This window comes from Gorilla gorilla, chromosome 12, assembly GCF_029281585.2.
Source record: "Gorilla gorilla gorilla isolate KB3781 chromosome 12, NHGRI_mGorGor1-v2.1_pri, whole genome shotgun sequence".
In the NCBI taxonomy this organism is placed as follows: domain Eukaryota; kingdom Metazoa; phylum Chordata; class Mammalia; order Primates; family Hominidae; genus Gorilla; species Gorilla gorilla.
The window spans coordinates 52782967-52803816 of record NC_073236.2 but is presented as its reverse complement, the minus strand read 5'-3'; the positions used below and the strand labels follow the sequence as shown (position 1 = coordinate 52803816).

The 20850-nt window shown below is 40.9% G+C and overlaps 1 protein-coding gene across 4 annotated transcripts in view; it reads right to left on the bottom strand.

The window, feature by feature from the left end:
• The window catches only part of LOC101131768 (ranBP2-like and GRIP domain-containing protein 4), a 75047-nt gene extending 54197 nt beyond the window's left edge, over nucleotides 1–20850 (bottom strand). For 2 of the 4 annotated variants that reach the window (XM_055378219.2, XM_031007798.3), the window contains exons 1-7: nucleotides 20590–20850; nucleotides 13657–13724; nucleotides 11972–12083; nucleotides 11376–11528; nucleotides 7094–7318; nucleotides 6603–6748; nucleotides 1850–2045 (exon numbers count right to left, since the gene is read on the bottom strand). In XM_055378219.2, coding sequence (XP_055234194.2) covers nucleotides 1850–2045; nucleotides 6603–6748; nucleotides 7094–7318; nucleotides 11376–11528; nucleotides 11972–12083; nucleotides 13657–13724; nucleotides 20590–20661 — 972 coding nt within the window. In that variant the 5' untranslated portion in view covers nucleotides 20662–20850. The remainder of the gene's footprint in view (nucleotides 1–1849; nucleotides 2046–6602; nucleotides 6749–7093; nucleotides 7319–11375; nucleotides 11529–11971; nucleotides 12084–13656; nucleotides 13725–20589) is intronic. The other 2 variants (XM_063695729.1, XM_031007808.3) reach the window with 1 other exon arrangement.

The window sequence follows — 20850 nt, the reverse complement described above, 5'->3', positions numbered from 1 at the left end:
CGAGACCATCCTGGCTAACATGGTGAAACCCCATCTCTATTAAAAAATACAAAAAATTAGCCAGGCATGGTGGTGTGTGCCTGTAATCCCAGATACGTGACAGGCTGAAGCAGGAGAATCACTTGAACCCAGGAGACACAGGTTGCAGTGAGCTGAGATTGCGCCACTGCACTCCAGCCTGGTGACAGAGCGAGACTCCGTCTCAAATAAAAATAAAAAGATTTATATTAGGCAGGGCATGCTGGCTCACTGCCTGTAATCCCAGCACTTTGAGAGGCCGAGACGCGTAGATCACCTGAGTTCAGGAGCTCAAGACCAGCCTGACCAACATGGAGAAACCTCATCTCTACTAAAAATACAAAATTAGATGGGCGTGGTGGCGGCGTGTGCCTGTAATCCCAGCTACTCGGGAGGCTGAAGCAGGACAGTCGCTTGAACCCGGGAGGCGGAGGTTGCAGTGAGCCAGATGGCGCCATTGCACTCCAGCCTGGGCAACAAGAGCAAAACTCCGTCTCAAAAAGAAAAAAAGATTTATATTAGAAGGAGGGACCTTCTCTAAAAGTAATGAATCCTTTTTTTTCCCTCCCCAAGCAAAAAATCCTTCTCTAAAATTAATCATTTTTCTAAGCCTGGTTTAATGCTTTTTTGGAAGACTGCTTATTTCTTTTCCTTTCAAAAGTTATGCAAGCTCATTAAAAAAAAAAAAAAAAGTCCGGGCATGGTGGCTCATGCCTGTAAATCCCAGCACTTTGGGAGGCCGAGGCAGGTGGATGACTAGGTCAGGAGATTGAGACCATCCTGGCTACCACGGTGAAACCCCGTCTCTACTAAAAGTACAAAAAAAAATTAGCCAGGCGTGGTGGCGGGTGCCTGTAGTCCCAGCTACTCAGGAGGCTGAGGCAGGAAAATGGTGTGAACTCGGGAGGTGGAGCTTGCAGTGAGCCGAGATCGTGCCACTGCACTCCAGCCTGGGCGACAGAGCGAGACTCCATCTCAAAAAAAAAAAAAAAAAAAAAAAAGGCCAGGCACGCCAGGCACAGTGACTCGCGCCTGTAATCCCAGCACTTTGGGAGACCAAGGCAGGTAGATCACGAGGTCAAGAGATTGCGACCATCCTGGCCAACATGGTGAAACCCCATCTCTATTAAAAATACAAAAAATTAGCTGGGCTTGGTAGCACGGGCCTGTAGTCCCAGCTACTCGGGAGGCTGAGGCAGGAGAATCACTTGAACCCAGGAGGTGGAGGCTGCAGTGAGCCGAGATCACGCCACTGCACTCCAGCCTGGCAACAGAGAGAGACTTGGTCTCAAAAAAAATAAAAAAATAAAAAATAAGAAAAGGTTTTATGTTTTCAAAGATTAATAGATATACTGTTACATATACACAATACAGTCATAAATGTTATATACATGTGTTTCAATTAACATGTTAAATTGCAATCATATTCTTCTATCATAGGCTATAAAGCCATTGCCCTACATCTACTTATTAGGATTTTGTCCAAGTAACACATCTTTTTGAATCAAGCTTTACCCATAATACGAGATTACATCTTTATCATGTTCCCAAAAATGGCAGAGTAAAAAGATCAAACTCTTCAAATTTGTCTACAAACAAATCATAGCAATGCAGGCTTTCGACAAGAGTGCACTCAACATCCCTGTTTCACCAGCCTCACCAGTATTGTGTATGCTTAGTTATTTTCCACTGTATCAAATTGACTATTTCATTTTAACTTTAATTCCACAGGTTTGTTCACATATTGTCATTACATACCAGAGCACACCTTCATTTAAAACACATCAAGACTCCGTGAAATGTCAATTGCTCCTACAAGTGGAAGACTTACCTGAAATGCTATGACATAGCACAATGCAGCCAGCTCAGAAAGAGCTCGCCATTGAACATTACTACCATGCTGACCCATCTTCAAGAGCAGAGAACCAGCATGCATGTAGAAATGTCCTTTCATTTCTAAGAAAGTAGCTGACAGTTCATCATTTCCACCCAAAGAAGATTTTGCAGACCGAAGAGCACTATCAAAACTGTAATATGAAAATACCAAACAGATGATACACACTTACTGCACTGTGAATAATCATGGTTCATTTAATTCAAAACAAAATAAAAATTTTATTTCAAGCTTCATCTTCCACATTCAACTTCTAATAATTCTTATTCCCCATGTTATAAATTATGAATCATCTAATGCTTATTTTTATCCTGCATACTTCCTATACTTCATGCTTAACCTCTCAAATGATGTCTTATTCCCAGTTATTTCCAGCCCTCCAATCACAGGATAAATATAAGATTAGTGATTATAGGTGCACATTTCAAAATAAACCAGGATAAAGTTGGGAGACTATTTTGTAGTTTCTTCCTGATCACATAATTTCATTATTTAATTAACAGTTGTAATTTCTCAAATTAGACATACCATTTCCAAATTATAAGTAAATAACTGCCAGGTATTTGAGTATCAATACAGTAATTGCTCTTTTTACTATATAGATCATTACAGTGTTAAATAAATTTTTTTTTTTTTTTTTTGAGACGGAGTCTCTCACTATCGCCTGGGCTGGAGTGTAATGGCACAATCTAAGCTCACTGCAACCTCCACCTCCCAGGTTCAAGTGATTCTCCTGACTCAGCCTCCTGAGTAGCTGGGATTACAGGCACCTGCCACCATGCCCCGCTAAACTTTTTTTATATTTTTAGTAGAGACATGGTTTTACTATCTTGGCCAGGCTGGTCTCGAACTCCTGACCTCACGATCCGCCCGCCTCAGCTTACCAATGTGCTGGGATTACAGGCATGAGCCACTATGCCTGGCCTATTATTTGTAATCTATATTCTAAATTAGTTCTTCTAAATCCTAATGTTTCTCCAAATCCTCACTATGGAAGAAAAGTAAAAGCAAAAAGCAAACACTTAAATGTGAAGCATGATTTTAAAGTGGCTTACAATAAAGCAACCAGAGCGAGTGAGGTCTAAAGATCTCTGAGGGTGCTCAAAAACCCCTTCGGGGGATCCATGAAGTTAAAATTACTTTTACAATAATACCAAAAAAAATTTATATATTACATACTCATTTTCTCATGTATGTAGAGCTGAGTTTTTTTGTTTTTGTTTTTGGAGACAGAATCTCACTCTGTCACAAGGCTGGAGTGCAGTGGCACAATCTTGGCTTAATGCAACCTCTGACTCCCAGGTTCAAGTGATTCTTCTGCCTCAGCCTCCCGAGCAGCTGGGACTATAGGCGTGTACCAACATACCCGGCTAATTTTTTGTATTTTTAGTAGAGACAAGGTTTCACCATTGTTAGCTGGGATGGTCTCGATCTCCTGACTTCGTGATCCACCCGCCTTGGCCTCCCAAAGTGCTGGGATTACAGGCCTGAGCCACCGCGACCCGCTGAGCTGAGTTTTCTAGAGGCTTCATGACATGTAATAGTTTTATAGACTGAAAGAGGAAGTAAATGAGAATCTAGCTATGTTCTATTAAGCGAGACATTAAAAAGATTTACAAAAATGCAAAAACAATGACACTTTTCTGACTACTTTTTTGCTGTTGGAAAATAATTATTTTTCATAAAAAATGCTATTATTGGCCCTGCGCGGTGGCTCACACATGTAATTCCAGCACTTTGGGAGGCTGAGGCGGGTGGATCACCTGAGGTCAGGAGTTCAAGACCAGCCTAGCCAACATGGTGAAACCCCATCTCTACTAAAAATACAAAAAATTAGCCAGGCGTGGTGGTGGGCACCTGTAATGCCAGCTACTTGGGAGGCTGAGGCAGGAGAATCGCTTGAACCTGGGAAGCAGAGGTTGCAGTGATCCGAGATCACACTGTTGCACTATAGCCTGGGCAACAAGAGCAAAACTCCGTCTCAAAAAAAAAAAAAAAAGCTATTATTATTAACACACAATAGGGCTTATTACATTTTTAATGGATTACATTTTTTATTTGTTTTAATTTCTAATGTAATAAACACTGACAGAAATAACCCACATACGGCCGGGTGCAGTGGCTCAGACCTGCAATCCCAGCACTTTGGAAGGCCAAGGCAGGCGGATCACGATGTCAAGAGATTGAGACCTTCCAGTACTTTGGGAGGCCAAGGTAGACAGATCAAGAGGTCAAGAGATCGAGACCAGCCAGGCACGGTGGCTCATGCCTGTAATCCCAGCACTTTGGGAGGCTGAGGCAGGCGGATCACAAGGTCAGGATATCAAGACCATCCTGGCTAACACAGTGAAACCCCATCTCTACTAAAAATACAAAAAATTAGCTGGGTGTGGTGGCGGGCACCTGTAGGCCCAGCTACTCGGGAGGCTGAGGCAGGAGAATGGCGTGAACCCTGGAGACAGAGCTTGCAGTGAGCCGAGATGGCGCCACTGCACTCCAGCCTGGGCAACAGAGCAAGACTCCGTCTCAAAAAAAAAAATATCGAGACCATCCTGGCCAACATGATGAAACCCTGTTTCTACTAAAAATACAAAAATTAGCCAGGTGTGGGCTGAGCGCGGTGGCTCACGCCTGTAATCCCAACACTTTGGGAGGCCGAGGAGGGCAGATCACGAGGTCAGGAGATCGAGACCATCCTGGCTAACAGGGGGACACTCCGTCTCTACTAAAAATACAAAAAAATTAGCCGAGCGTGGTGGTGGGCGCCTGTAGTCCCAGCTACTCAGGAGGCTGAGGCAGAAGAATGGTGTGAACCTGGGAGGTTCACAAGGGGGGTAACAAAGGGCCCATGAGTCCTGATTAACTGATCTGACAAACCATCTGTCACCCACCGCCCTAAGCCACACTGTGAAACTGCCTAGGGTGGCACCAGCTTTTTATCTTCCTCAGGGTCCTCCCCTCGGCCCCCAAGTCACCCCCTCATGGTCCAGATTCTACCCTGAGTGACTCCAACCCCATGGTCATCTCCCCTCCTGAGCCTCCCCCTCTGAGGGACAAGGGCTGTCCTCAGGGCCCTCCTGGGGCTTCCTGGTGGGGAACAACCTGAGGCAGGAGGATAAGCTCTTATTCAGAGCACTGAGAGGAAATTGTGAAGCTTGCAGTGAGCCGAGATTGCGCCACTGTACTCCAGGCTGGGTGACAGAGCGAGACTCTGTCTCAAAAAAAAAAAAAAAAAAAATTAGCCAGGTATGGTGTCGGGCACCTGTAGTCCCACCTATTCAGGAGGCAGAGACAAGAGAATCACTTGAACCCAGGAGGCAGAGGTTGCAGTGAGCCGAGACTGCACCACTGCATGCCAACCTGGCGAGAGCAAGACTCAGTTTCAAAAAAAAAAAAAAAGAGAGATTGAGACCATCCTGAACCCCGTCTCTACTAAAAATACAAAAATTAGCTGGGTGTGGTGGTGTGCGCCTGTGGTCCCAGCTACTCGGGAGGCTGAGGCAGGAGAATCGCCTGAACCCGGGAGGCGGAGTTTACAGTGAGTCAAGGTCGTGCCACTGCACTCCAGCCTGGTGACAGAGCAAGACTCCATCTCAAAAAAAAAAAAAAGAAAGAAAGAAAGAAAGAAAAAAAGGAACCCACATACAAAGATCTTTGATGTCCTTAAGAAAAATGTAAAAGGAACTTGTGACCAAAAAATTTGAGTATACAAAGAACACAAAATAAAACATCCTACATGTTTTCTAAAATAATCTTAAAGTTATGTTAGTTCTTTTAGATACTGCTCTTACCCTACCAATTTAGGACACTATGTACTTTTTCAAGAAAATTACCTACTCCCTGCACTCAGTGAAATGAACTTCTTTCCTTATACCAGATGGGGAAATAAATTAACTTCCAAACAAATGGACAGCCTAAACTAGCAATCAGTAAACTTTTTCTACAAAAAGGAGGAGATTACTAATCTGGCTTTACAGGCATACAATCTCTGCTGCAACCACTCAACTCCAACCTTGTAGTATGTAAGCAGCCACAGACAATACATAAACAGAGGCATGCTGCATTCCAATAAATATTAACAAAATTAGGCAGGGGCCATATTTGGCCCACAAGTTCTAACCAACCCCTGCTCTAAACTAACATCTTTATACAAATCCAAGTGATGTTTTTGTTCAATGGAATTTATTTTCAAAATGGAGACACTGGTTTTCAAAATCAAAATTTAGGAAAAAAGGTAAATCACATAGTTGAATTATTTTGTTTCTTAGCTAAAACAGTATTTTCTGAAATACCAGTGATGCTAAGTGCTTATACTAGTACATGTGAACCTAGCCATCTGATGACAGATGAACTTTAATTTTCACTCGATTATACTATTATAAAAAAATAAAATATGAAATAGCAGTTAGAACATTCATTTTAAGCTTGACTATGACAAAACTGAGTAACCATAAGGCTAATTTTAATGAAGCTTGAACTATAAGAGTTCTCTAAAAAGGAAAGTCATATAAAACCAATTAGAACTTCCCGGAAAAGAAGAAAAATAAGATTGCCTCCTAGTGGTTCACTGTATTAACTCCTAGGTACATTATAGAAATAATGATTCAGTAAAGAAATTTAGAGCAATGAACTTACTGCAAAAAGAAAAACTACAATTTATACTAAAGCATTCTCCTCAAAGTCAACGCACCTTTCCAGTAATTCTCTACTTTCCTGCACATCTCTAGTGGAAAGCGTAAGAAGCATAAGATTAGCATAGGCCAGCAGTAAGTCTGTATTGGTTGCTCGCCAGTCACTTTTATCAGACTCCAAACACTGTAAAGACTCCAGATATTCCTATTTTGTGGAATGAATAGTAAGTTACAAAACTTAATCAAGTGTTAAGAAATTAACCACTTTATGCCTACAAATTCCTTTTCTCACTCCAACCACATTTGTGAAACTACATTGATTTTTACATCAACCTTATAAATGAAAACACCAAAAATATATACATTTATCATAGTTATCTCCCCAACTTTCCCATTATAAATTTAACTGATCCTGGTAAAAATTTCGTTTTATAACTGTTCTACCTAAATAAAAGAAATTTAAGTCCTGCGGGGCACTGCTGCTTTAGTACAAAAAGATGTATGCTAATTGCCTACATAGAAATGTAAAGACCCAATAGCTTTTATCTACCTTAAGGGTCTGTACAACACACGAATTCCACTCTAAACTTGAACGCAAAGCTATGTTCCTCTCTGCCTCACGGCAGCGGGCCACAGCATCCTTCAATCTTTTATTTGAGCGATACAACTCCACTAGCCGGATGTTCACATGGACGTCATCAGGTCTTACATAAAGTTCTGACAGAATCAAGTCAAAAAGTTTATTCCGTCCATCTTCACCTTCTAGAAGCTGTTCCTATTTAGAGAGGAAAAAGAAAAATTATTAGAGTAACACTTGTGCAATTTTAAACAAGTCATGCTCCCAAAAAGCACCATTCCACTATGTCTAGTTTTATGATGATGCCACCAAAAACACCATCCTATATACCTTATTCGTCCCTTCTGAGAGTTGCTTACAACCCAGAAACTAAGCCTCAAGAACTGTATGTGAAGAAGAGCATCTGTGATTACTGCAGTAGCTCATACTCTCTTCAGAGACTACCAGGACTATTGCCACACATCCCTGTCCATCTGAGTCACCACCAGAAGCCTAGACCTCCCCAGTCAATCCTCAGCAACAAGGTCCTTATGCTCAAACTGCTCTGTATCTCCTTAAATCTGACTCAATCCCACATCCCCTCTCCTCCCACTGTTCTGTTACCTTCATCATCATCTCAAAGCACTGTCATCACCTCCTGACCTTAAATGAAGACAGTATCATCTCAGGATAACCCCCACTACCATGATGGCTTTTTCTCTCTGAACTTACACACAAGGAGAGGAGGTAGGGTTTGTGGCCACTCGCTTCTCATTTGCGATGCTCTTCCATCAGCCTCTCAAGAAGCTAGGACCATAGGCATGCACCACCATGTCCGGCTAATTTTTTTTAACGTTCTGTAGAGATGGGGTCTTGCCGTGTTGCCCAGGCTGACTACTCAGTTCCTTAATCACCTCATCTCCAGTGATGTTATCCTCTACTCCAACCTCAACCATCCACTTGCCACTGACACAGGTCTTCAAAATCTGCATTTTGGTCATACCACCGAAACCACCATACCATCCTTCTTATTCTTCCACCTCACTGAGGGCCTACATAACCTTACTTTCAGAAATATACTTCTCCACCACATGACAAGTTCCCTTCAAGACAATAACATCATCAAGTTTTAAACACCTGTAAACACATATAAATACACACACTTTCTTCTGTCAGGCAAAAAATGCTATAATCCCTTATATCCATAATTACTGTTTGCTTACAGATCCCTTCAACTAATTCCCTCTTTCCCTCAGAACCCTCCTAACTGGTTTCTGTGTGCTTAGATTTGGGAAATCATAACCCCAAGCTAACTGATTTCATTTGCATTATCTCAACCATCAAACTGGTGCTGCCTAAAACAAAATACCATTTTAGTACTAACAGACTCACTTTCTCCACTCCCTCACACTTCACACCTCCTATTTCCCCAACTTCCCCATACCTTCCTTTGACCCTCACTTTCAACTTATGACCTAGATTCATCCTTCACTGAGAAACCTGATGCTATCACATATAAATTCCATTTTACCTTACCTACTTAAACTCGTCTTTCCCCAGCTCTCAAGACCAAGCCGCCCATTACTATTCTGTATTTCATTCCCCTCTCTCCTTTATCAATTTCTCCTCTTCTGGACGAGATGGATGATACCCTGGCCTCTCCCTATTGCAAAAGCCCTAGTCTTTGACTCTATGTTAAAAAAATTTTTTAAAAACCACTATGAGTGCTTTTAAAAAGTTCTATCTCATACTTGAGAGAAAAAGCCTTCTCAACAGTAATACTCTCATTCATTAAACAAATGTCAGAAACTGTTTACCTTGGCAAGCCTTAAATTTTAGGAGAAATGGAATTACTTTGCATGACAATTATAAATCTCATGGATTTCAATTCCAAAAAAAAAAAAATCTGATACAGGAAAGGTGTAACAGTGCCTTCAAGTTATTAAAGAAAATCTTTAAAGAATGCTTCAAAGTATCTAACTTGTTACACTGCAAGAAAACAATCTCCTGCCATTACATATGTTCTTTAACACTACTGACACCAGATTAACTGGATTGCCACGCCCAATATGGGAGTTATGTTTGAGGCATAACACCTAAGAGAGTAAAGAAATCTGCACAATTAGACCTCACGTTTTAGACTAATATTTAAAATCCAGCTGCTTATTACTGGGGAGAAAAACTTATCAGTAATATTTATCTTTGGAAGCATCTTCAATGCTTTTTCAGCTTCAAAAATCTGGACATGATTGTTCATAGCAGTTGAACAATAGCCAAAACCTAGAAATAACCAAAATGCCCCTCAAAAGTGAATGGTTAAGGCTGGGCACAGTGGCTCACACCTGTAATCCCAGCACTTTGGGAGGCCAAAGTGGGTGGATCACCTGAGAACCCGGGAGGCAGAAGTTGCAGTGAGCCGAGATAGCACCACTGCACTCCAGCATGGGCGACAGAGCAAGACTCTGTCTCAAAAAAAAAAAAAAAATTAAAAAAGTGAATGGTTAAATTGTGGACCACGAAATACTACTCAGAAGTAAAGGAACCAACTATGGATATACAAAACTTAATATGGATCACAAATGGTATTATGCTGACTGAACAAGCCAACCTCAAAAGGTCACATGCTTGGCTGGGTGCGGTGGCTCACGCCTGTAATCCTAGCACTTTGGGAGGCTGGGGTGGGCAGATCACATGAGGTCAGGAGTTCGAGACCAGCCAGGCCAACATGGTGAAACCCCGTTTCTGCTAAAAATACAAAAATAAGCGGGACGCCGTAACATGTGCCTGTAGTCCCAGCTACCCGGAAGGCTGAGGCAGGAGAATTGCTTGAACCTGGGAGGCGCAGGTGGCAGTGAGCCGAGATTGCGCCAGTGAACTCCAACCTGGGCAACAGAGCAAGACTCCGTCTCAAAAACAATGAAAAAAGAAAAAAAAAGTCAAACATTTCATGATGACATTTACATAACATTTTGAAATCACCAAAGTATAAAGATGGAGAACAGATTAATGGTTGCCAGAGGTCAGGCATAGTGAAGAGAAGTAAATAGCATGACTACAAAAGGGGCAGCATGAGGAAGATCTCTGTGGTAATAGAGTAGTTCTGTATCTTGACGGCAGTGGTGGTATGAATCTACACGTGATAAAATGAAAGAAAACTATACATACACATTGTACCAATGTCAAAATTCCTGATTTTGATATTGTGCTTTGATTGGGTTAAACAGGTTGAGTATCCCTTATCCAAAATGCTTGAGACCAGAAGTATTTCAGATTTTGAATTTTTTCAGACTTTGGAATATTTGCAGGATATTTAGCAGGCAGAGCATCCCAAATCTGAAAATCTGAAATCCAAAATTTTCCAATGAGCATTTCTTTGAGCATCATGTCAGTGCTCAAAAAATTTCAGATTTTGGAGCATTTAGGATTTCGGATTTTAAATGCTCAACCTGTATAAGCATTGGGGGAAAATGAAGTAGCATATAGGATCTTTCTGTGCAATCTTTGCAACTTCCTGTGCAAAAAAATCTATAATTATTTCAAAATTAAAATTTTTAAAATTTCTATCAGAAACATATATAATGGGGGTAGGAGGAGGCTAAAGGCAAATATACATTTATAATTTTATATTGTACATACACAATAAAGTATACATTAATATATAAAACATTACAATATACATTTTAAATGTTTGCCAAACATATTTGTGTAGATTTTCTCCAGAAAAGTTACTTGGTAAACTATATTTTACTCTATAAAGAATATCAGGACCAGTCAACACACTAGCAAGAACTTCCTACCATTTTTAGTAATTACGTCTTATATACTAGAGAAACCACCTTTTATCTTTTGCTTGAAAACTTTACTATCTCAAAATACAATCCCTTCTACTTTCAGACAATAGTTATTAGAAAACTCTTCTTTAAAATATCCCTAAATTGTCATCCTGTAGGTAATTTTCACTTAATGAAGCAAAAATTGTATACCAGACAGAACTTAATGTAAATATTAGCTCTACTTAGTTTACAGCTACTAAACTGTAAAATCCCTAAAATATTAATTATTCCAGAAGGGTAAATGAGATGTCACTTATAAAGTATAACAATGCCTAATAAGACAGCAGATGCTCAGAAAGGTTTTAATACACTTTTTAAAAGAAAAATGTTAAAGGAAACACAAACACCTGGGCTTAAGGTTTGCTATTGAAAAGTAATTTAAACTCCAAATATTAGAAACGGTTATGTCTTAAGTTTTCTCCCTTTGTGTTTTGTTTGTTTACCTTTAGTTTATAAATTGCAGGACTTCCTGGGAAAACTTTAGCTGCTCTTTCAACCCAGTATTTTGCTCTTCCATCAGTAACATCATTTTTACAAAGCAATTCTGCAATCTTCAACACAAGATCTTTTTGTGTTGGGTTTAATTCCACTGAACGCTAATATCAGAAAAGAAATTAAAGATTAGTAAATAAATTGTATGTATGTATGTAGGAGTATATATACTTATATACTTATATATAAAGGTTAAAAATTATCACTCCAACCCTTAAAAAATTCTACTTCTAGAGAAAACATGTTACTTCAAAGGTGTTAAAATAAAAGTGTCTTGGAATTTTCTGGAAATGAATCAAATAAAAATTATATTTGTGTCATTTGAATGCAAAAAACACAAAAGAACACCATTTCTGACCATGTTAGACTTATAATTTATAGGTGTTAAACAATTCTAAATCTGTTCCAAGCTGTGTCACATAATTGTACTATGATACCAATGCCTGTTTTATGATATTCATAAAATATATTTGACTTACTTATATAAATTTCTCTGGGCATCATGTGTTTGGCTATGCAAAGGCTATATTTGAATCCTATAACTTACCCTGTAACATTCAATGGCTTTCTCTGTGTTTTCTTCCAATTCATAAAGAAGACCCAGAAATCTGTGAGCTCTGGGATCCCTCTCTTGCACATTAATGTAAGTACATATGTATCTGTTTTTCAAAAGTAATACAAAAGTAAATTAAACTTAGAACTGTACTTTTAAATGCTAACCGAAGAATACATCTTAAACCAAAGCAACCACTAAACTCGTTTATATTGTTACTCAAAACTACCACTATTTATGCAGATAACTCAAAAGTATTCATAGAAAGAAATGGGTAATACTTAAAAACACGTACATAGAGTTGACCACATACTCATTTTACCATTAAATGTCACATTTACCAAATTTTTCTCCAGTGTTATCCACGCATAAGAAATGAACATATAAATTGCTTTTTCTTCCTGATCACATTTTAATAAAGCACTAACAGTTTTGCAAATAAATTAGAAGTGATTATAGTAAACATTTTTAAAGTTATCATAATGCAAAATACTAAACAGCAACAATTTCCCAAACAACAAAGGGAAATACACTTACCCTTTAAGCAAGAAAGTAATTTCTAACAGTACTATATCCAGCTAAAATCGAACAGAATACAAATTACTAATTACAGTACCAAATACAGGAAATTTCCATTTCTCAAATCAAGTAACAACTAAAATAAGTAAATATCCTCTAGGTTCCTTGACAGTATTACCATCAGAGAAATTAGGCCAGACCCAAACTAAGGGATTAAAGTCTCACAGTAAAAAGGTACAAGAGTTAACAGTCACAGTGCTGCTAGTTACATAATTTATGTACCACCATTTTCCTTTCTTACCAGCATTTCCATCTTCCTTTGGATGCCTTTAAAAGCCTGCCTCCCAGCTGGGAGCAGTAACACACACCTGTAGTCCCAACACCATGGGAGGCCGAGGCAGGCAGACTGCTGTGCTCAGAAGTTCAAGACTAGCCTGGGCAACATAGTGACACCTGTCTCTACCAAAAAATGCAAACCTTAGCCAGGGGTGGTGGTGCTCATCTGTATCCCCAGCTACTTGGGGCGCTGAGGTGGGAAGATCTCTTGAGCCCAGAAGGCAGAGGTTACAGTGAGCAAAGATGGAGCCAGCTGCTGCACTCCAGCCTGAGCAAGAGAGACAGATACTGCCTAAAAAAAAAAAAGCCTGCCTCCCTCTTAATTTCCTGCTTTAATCCACTCCCAGTCAGGAAATCAGAATCACCAAGCTTCTTATCCCCAGGACAGAGCCTTACAGCATCATATATTGTGTCAATTAAAGATCTTTTATACAAGCTATTCTCCTGCCTTACAATTACAGTTTAATTTTTTATTCATTGCTATTTTCCATCTGATTAAGGTATCAGATATCTAACCAAAAACAAATTAAGATATAGGCATGGTCCTCTTTTACTCCAACAGAAGACCATTTTTAGAAAAAGTGTTTTAAGCCAAACAATTTCTTGCCCTTGGTATAAAGCAGCAGCATGCAGAAAACACTAATTACCGTTTCAATCTCAATGGAATCTAGGCTGGTCCTTAGCATCAGTCTGAGTGATAAATCCCTTATTCCAGAATACACTTAGGAAGAACTACTAAGAACATATTTTTACCTATTTCAAAGAAGAAAATTAGAAAAGGCATTGATTTTAAAAAAAGAATACATGTTACAGTTTGTACTTACTTTTTAGCAAGATCATATTCTTTAGCTTCATAATACAGCTTTGCAAAATAGAATCCTCTCATTGACTTCTAAAAAAAATTAAAAGTTGTTTTACGTTTCATACAGAAATATTTTCCAACATTTTTTCAAAAGTAGTAAAAATCTGCCCTAAGTTTATGTTCAAATATGCCATTTTCATTCACTTAAAAGTTTTTTTTAAAGCCTGACAAATGCATAATTCCATGTTTTATAATTTCCTATCACAAAACAAAAAATAGAGCTGGGTGCAGCGGCTCATGCCTGTAATCCCAGCACTTTGGGAGGCCGGAGTGGGCGGATCACCTGAGATCAGGAGTTTGAGACCAGCCTGGCGTTATAACATGGTGAAACTCCGTCTCTACAAAAATAGAAAAATTAGCCAGGCATGATGGCGGGTGCCTGTAATCCCAGCTACTCGGGAGGCTAAGGCACGAGAATCAGTTGAACCCAGGAGGTGGAGGTTGCAGTGAGCCAGAGGTTGCAGTCAGCTGAGATCGTGCCATTGCACTCCAGCCTGGGCGACAGAGACTCCATCTCCCAAACATCATCATCATCGTCATCATAAATAAGCTGGGTGCAGTTGGTCACATCTTTAATTCTATTTAATTCTAGCACTTTCAGAGACCAAGGTGGGAGGCTAGCTTTGAGGCCAAGAGTTTGAAACCAGCCTATGCAACACAACAAGATCCTGTCTCCAGGAGGAAAAAAATAGCCAGGCATAGTGGAGCATGCCTGTATTCCTAGCTACTCAGGAGGCCAAGGAAGGAGAATCACTTGAGCCCAGGAGGTTGACACTGCCGTGAGTTATGACTGTGACACTGCACTCCAGCCTGGGTGACACAGGGAGATCCTGTCTCTAAATAATAAATACATAACATACAAAAAATAAATTCAAGAAAGCAAGACAAGCAGACAACAGAAGTTAAGAATTTTCATCAGCCTTGGAAATCTTGGAAACCCTGTGGTACCACTCTCTCACTTAACAAACAAAAGAAACCAGCTTTCTTTGGGGAGGAAAGGTATTCCAGAAATCTCTTTTCCTACCATGTGTAAGCCTCTATGGGAAAGAATAAGTAAGTACTTAGGATCTATTAAGGCACTGAGGATTCCCTGTGCCTTAATAGTACATGTACTGTTCTCTCTACAGATCAGATCAGTATTTTACAGTCAAGGAGTCAAAAAGGCAGAAATAAATATTGAATTCTTCAAGTAATAGATGAGGTCCACAGCCTGGCTCCTTGGTTACATAAACTCCAAAGTCCAAAATGCTGATGCACACCAGGCTGGGTGCGGTGGCTCACACCTGTAATCCCAGCACTTTTGGAGACTGAGGCAGGTGGATCACTTGAAGCCAAGAGTTCGAGACCAGCCTGGCCAACATACAGAAACCTCCTTTCTACTAAAAATACAAAAATTAGCTGGGCATGGTGGCACACACCTGTAATCCCCGCTGCTTGGTAGGCTGAGGCAAAGAATCGCTTGAACCCGGGAGGCAGAGGCTGCAGTGGGCCAAGATCGCACCACTGCACTCCAACCTGGGCAACAGAATGATTCCATCTCAAAAAAAAAAAAAAAATGCTGATACAACCAGAGTATGTTCCACCCATGTGATAAAGAGTATACAGCTACTCAAACATCTTATTTTTGAAATTCCAAGACCCCAGTGAATGTCCAAAACGATGAATAGTATCAAACCAGGTTGCCATCAATCGAAACATGTTTCCTGTTTGTGTCCTCCACCCACAAATTTAATGTCTTGTCCATCTCAACTAAGCACTTATCACACACTGTGGCTGTAACTTTTCAAGTTTGGGGTGTCACAACAAAACCAGCACAAATTTCTTTTTCCTTCTTCACAATTTCATGGACAAAAGATTTGTTCTTACCATAGATCTTAGCAACCCCAGTATATGATCTTTTTTCTTTCCTAAGTCAAAAGCTCACCTCTTCACTTAAAGGAAGCACTATATGGCTTCTCTCTGCATATGTGAACTGCCAGCATCGCTACTCTTGCTGTTTGGTGCCATTTTAAATAAAATAAGGGTTACTTGAACACAAGCACTGCAATACTCCAACAACTGATCTGATAACTGAGATGGCTAGTATGTAACTAGCGGGTGGCGAGCACATACAGCATGAATATGTTGGACAAAGGGATGACTCGTGTCCTGGGTAGGACGGAGCAGGAGGCCGTGAGATTTTTATCATGTTATTGAGAACTGTTTGCAATTTAAAACTCATGAAATGTTTATTTATATAATCTTCCATTCAATATTTTTGGACCACGGGTGACGCAGGTAAGTAAAACCACGTAAGGCAATACTGTGGATAAGAAGGGACTACTGTACCAGCAACGAACAATCAGAAAAGGAAATTAAGAAAGCAATTCCATTTACAATCGCATCTAAAAGAAAAAAATGCCTGGGAATAAATGTAAACGAGGAGGTGAGAGACTTGTATGCTTAAATTACAAAACGTTGCTCAATGCCAGGCTAACACCTGCAATCCCAGCACTGGCGACAGAGCAAGACTCCGTCTCAAAAAAAAAAGAACTATAGCAATCTTAACAAAAATAATACACAACAGTCAGGACAGCACATAAAGGAACAAGGCTTGTTCCCCCCTTCCTTTTTTTTTTTTTTTTTTGAGATGGAGTCTTGCTCTGTCGCCAGGCTGGAGTGCGGTGGCTCGATCTCAGCTCACTGCAACCTCTGCGTCCCAGGTACAAGCTGGGACTACAGGCACACGCCACCATGCCCAGCTAATTTTTGTATTTTTAGTAGAGATGGGGTTTCACCATGTTGGCCAAGATGGTGTCGATCTCTCAACCTTGTGATCTGACTTCCTCCGCCTCCCAAAGTGCTGGGATTACAGGCGTCAGCCACCGAGCCCGGCCAGTTCTCCCTTTTCAGAATGAAGAAATAGATTCAAGGTACAATGCCAAAACATAATAGAAAAATAATTCCATTACCTTCTTTGCTTCCAACTATGTTATTAAAGTAGACAATCTTAAGATAATTAAACAACTTTACAAATTATTCTTCTATATGATCTTTTGCCTCTAACCTGCTCACTTTACAAGGGAACTGAAGCTCAAGCAGGTAAATGTCTTGTTTAAAGATATACAGCTAGGAAGGAGCACAGCCCATGTTATGTAAACAGGACAATATCTGATTCAAGCAGTACTTCTTTACATGACAGCAGATGTCACTATAAGCAAATACCTGAATTCACTTAAGCTGCCAAATATCAAGAACTGATGCAGGGCTGAAAACAGGAACAGTAAGACCCTAAGAGATGCCACATCATCGCTATCTTGCACAGTAAGATAGAGATGTAATTGTAATTGTCCAAAACTTAATATTTGTGGCCTACTTTTTCATTATGCAGTTCTAAATTTCTCTCTTTTTTTTTTTAATTCAAACGGAGTCTCGCTCTGTCACCCATCTTGCACAGTCAAATGAATCTCCCTCCCCCTAAAATCCTCCAAAAAAGCTGCTGTTCTCAACAAACCCATCTGATCAGCTCCAAATCTGTGGAGTCCCAACAAGGGTGAGGGCCGTGATTATACAGGACAATGAGGAAAAGTCTAGATACTGAACCATGAGTTCCCCAATCTTCTTCCCCGGGAACATAAGGGTAAGGAAATCTCTCAAAAGGCAGAACAAACAAAAGAGAAGAATAAGAGAAAAATTAGAGAAACTCCAGCTTTCAGGTAAACATCATTAAAAAAAGGGTAAGAAATGGTCAAAGAAATAATACAAGAAATGCTACAGAACTGAAAGAAATGAGTTTCCCAATTGAAAGGACACTTCCAGAAAACCTTTAAGTTACCAAGAACAAGAATCTCATGGGACTCCTAACAACAGAACTTCTAGAAAATGGAGCAATGCTTTCAAAATTGCAAAAAAATTTATTTCAAACTCAGAATTCGATAACCAAATGATCAACCAAATTAAGTAAAGACGTTTTAAAGACATACCATTAGTTTCCAGACCAGCCTGACCAGTATGGTGAAATCCCATCTCTACTAAAAATAGAAAAAATTAGCCGGGCGTGGTGGCGCACACCTGTAATCCCGCTACTCGGGAGGCTGAGGCAGGAGAATTGCTTGAACCCGGGAGGCGGAGGTTGTGGTGAGCTGAGACCATGCCACTGCACTCCAGCCTGGGCAACAGAGCAAGACTCTGTCCCAAAACAAAAACAAACAAAAAAACCTCTCATCCACTTTTCCTCAAAGCAAGTGAGACTATGCTACACCAAAACAAAGTAAATGAAGAGGACATGAGATACAAGAAACAAAGGGTCTAACTCAGAAAAAAGATGAAGGGAATTCTCAAACTGGTGATAAAGGGAAGTCCCAAGAGCACAGCTGTGTAGCAAAGAGGAAGAAAAACCAATCCGGGTTGGAGAAGTTGGTTAGTAAGGGTATTCCAGGTAGACAGACAATCAATCCATCAATCAATCAATGTTTTAAGCTGAAATTGATGGGATTATGTGACCAGTCTGACCACATTTGAGGGTTTAAATTGCTGAGTTTAAGTAAGCAAGTAGTAACACAACATACAAGCAAACCAAAAAATAAAGCAATTATTCAGTCCAGGAAAACGTGGGTGCAGCGCACCAGCATGGCACATGTATACATATGTAACTAACCTGCACAATGTGCACATGTACCCTAAAACTTAAAGTATAATAAAAAAAAAAAACTGCACAACAAGGGCAATTCAAATGCAAAAATATTTACCTTATATTTATATAAATGTTAACTATTCATTTAAACAAAAACTGCAATAACAGTACTGAAAGAATGAGGGGCAAACCAAAGTGTCTGAGGACAGTTTTGGAGGAGCATAATAGCCAGTAAAGAATGTCTAAAATGGGGCCGGGCGCGGTGGCTCACGCCTGTAATCCCAGCACTTTGGGAGGCTGAGGCGGGCGGATCATGAGGTCAGGAGATCGAGACTATCCTGGCTAACACGGTGAAACCCCGTCTCTACTAAAAATGCTAAAAAATTAGCCGAGTGTTGTGGTGGGTGCCCGTAGTCCCAGCTACAGGCTGGGGCAGAAGAATGGCGTGAACCCCGAGGCAGAGTTTGCAGTGAGCCGAGATCGCGACACTGCACTCCAGCCTAGGCGATAGAGCGAGACTCCGTCTCAAAAAAAAAAAAAAAAAAAAGAAAAGAAAAGAAAAGAAAATGTCTAAAATGGGAGAAAGGGAATTAAAAATAACAAAAGTATATATGTGTGTTACTCAGAAGTATGAAGTATAGATGTAAAGGGCAGAAAAAACAGCTAACAGCTGTCAAAGGTGCCTGCCTGTAGTCCTAAGTACTCAGGAAACAGAGGTAGGAGGATCATTTATGCCCAAAAATTTGATGGGCAACACAGCAAGACCCTATTCTAAAAAATAAATAAATAAAAATAAGAGCTGTCAAGTAGACTTTGAGAAGTAGGAATCAGCTGCAGAATAAGAAACCGACTTGACAGAACATAGAAAAACTAAACAGAAGCCATCTGGAAAAAGAAAAACTAGAGAAAGAATTAAATCTTTTTTTCTTTTTTTCTTTTTTGGAGACAGAGTCTCGCTCTGTCACACAGGCTGGAGTGCAGTGGTGCAATCTCTGCTCACCACAACCTCTGCCTCCAGGGTTCAAGCAATTCTCCTGTCTCAGCCTACCGAGTAGGTGGGACTACAGGCGCTGCCACCACGCCCGGCTCATTTTTGTATTTTTAATAGAGACGGATTTTCACCATATTGGTCAGGCTGGTCTCTCAGCCTCCCAAAGTGCTCGGATTACAGACGAAGAATATTTTTAAGAAGGGCAAAAGCACATGTGAGGGAGTAGAAAAATGGCAAAACAAGAGAAGACTAACAAATGAAAGCACAATGGAAGACTAGAAAGATATGATATACAGACACATCATCACACTCCAAAACTCAGACATTCTAGAAAGCATGGGCAGTTCACAGATGGCCAGCCTCTGCCAAAGTGGGGGAGAATACTAACCTCTTTATATTCTTCACAGCCACTGCCTCTTCTCCCTCCATTCTTTACCTTCTATCCAAAGCACCCTGTTTTGTCATTTCACTCAAACCTAACTTTACAGAATAGCTTCACATGTTCCAAAGTTACTCACTAGTTAATCCATATTCCGCTGAAATCCCCAGGTTCTAATGTAAATGACTTTAAATTTGGGGGGGAAAAAAGACTCTGTAAGTGTAAGAGAGGTGGTCATAATAACCAATCCTCAAAATTTTGCTACCACTCCACTTTATTTAATGTAAAAGCTATGTAGTTGAAAGAACATTCTAACTTCTGTCTAGACCAGTGGTTTTTAATCTTTTGGAAGCCAAGGTCCCCACTAAGAATCTCAGAAAGGCTCTAAGCTTGCTTTTTTTTTTTTTTTTTTAAGCTTGTTAAAAAAAAAAAAATCAGGCTGAGCAGAGTGGCTCACACCTGTAATCTCAGCACTTGGGGCCAAGGCGGGAGGATCACTTGAGCCCAGGAGTTGGAGACCAGCCTGGGTAACATGGTAAGACCCCATCTCTACATTAAAGAAAAAAGCCGGGCATGGTGGCGCATGCCTGTAGCTGGCATGCCTGTAGTCTCAGCTACCCAGGAGGCTAAAGTGGGAGGACGGATTGAGCCCAGGACGTCAACGCTGCAGTGAGCCACGATCCCGCCACGTTCCCGTCGGGAACAAGCCGGGAGAAAGAGGAAGCGCCGGCGCCAACGGTCTCCTGCCCACCGCGGTCCCCCCAGGACTCTTCCTGCGCTTGCAAGCGCCACGCCGCCCACGGGACTGCGCTAGCCGGCCAGCGCCTCAACAGAGCGCGCCAGGGAGCAGCGCCCGTCGGGAGCCATGACGCCTGAGCCATCGGGGCCGCCGGTCTCTTCGCGATCCACTCACCTTTCGAGGCGACGGGGCGGAGCCCTGCACCGAGGCGACGTACCGCTCCCCGTAGGCCTTGCTGCAACTCATCGCGCCGCCAACCTGGCTCCCGAGACGCGTGAAACCAGCGCTCAGCACCGCAGCAGTCGCCAATTCCAAGAGGAATGCGCCTGCAAGCCACTGACGCAGCGGTGTAGCCGGCGGAGAACCACTGTGACGAACTTGAGTACTGCGTCAGCACTGTGTATCCTTGGCGACGTCGGCGCTCGAGCTGCACTC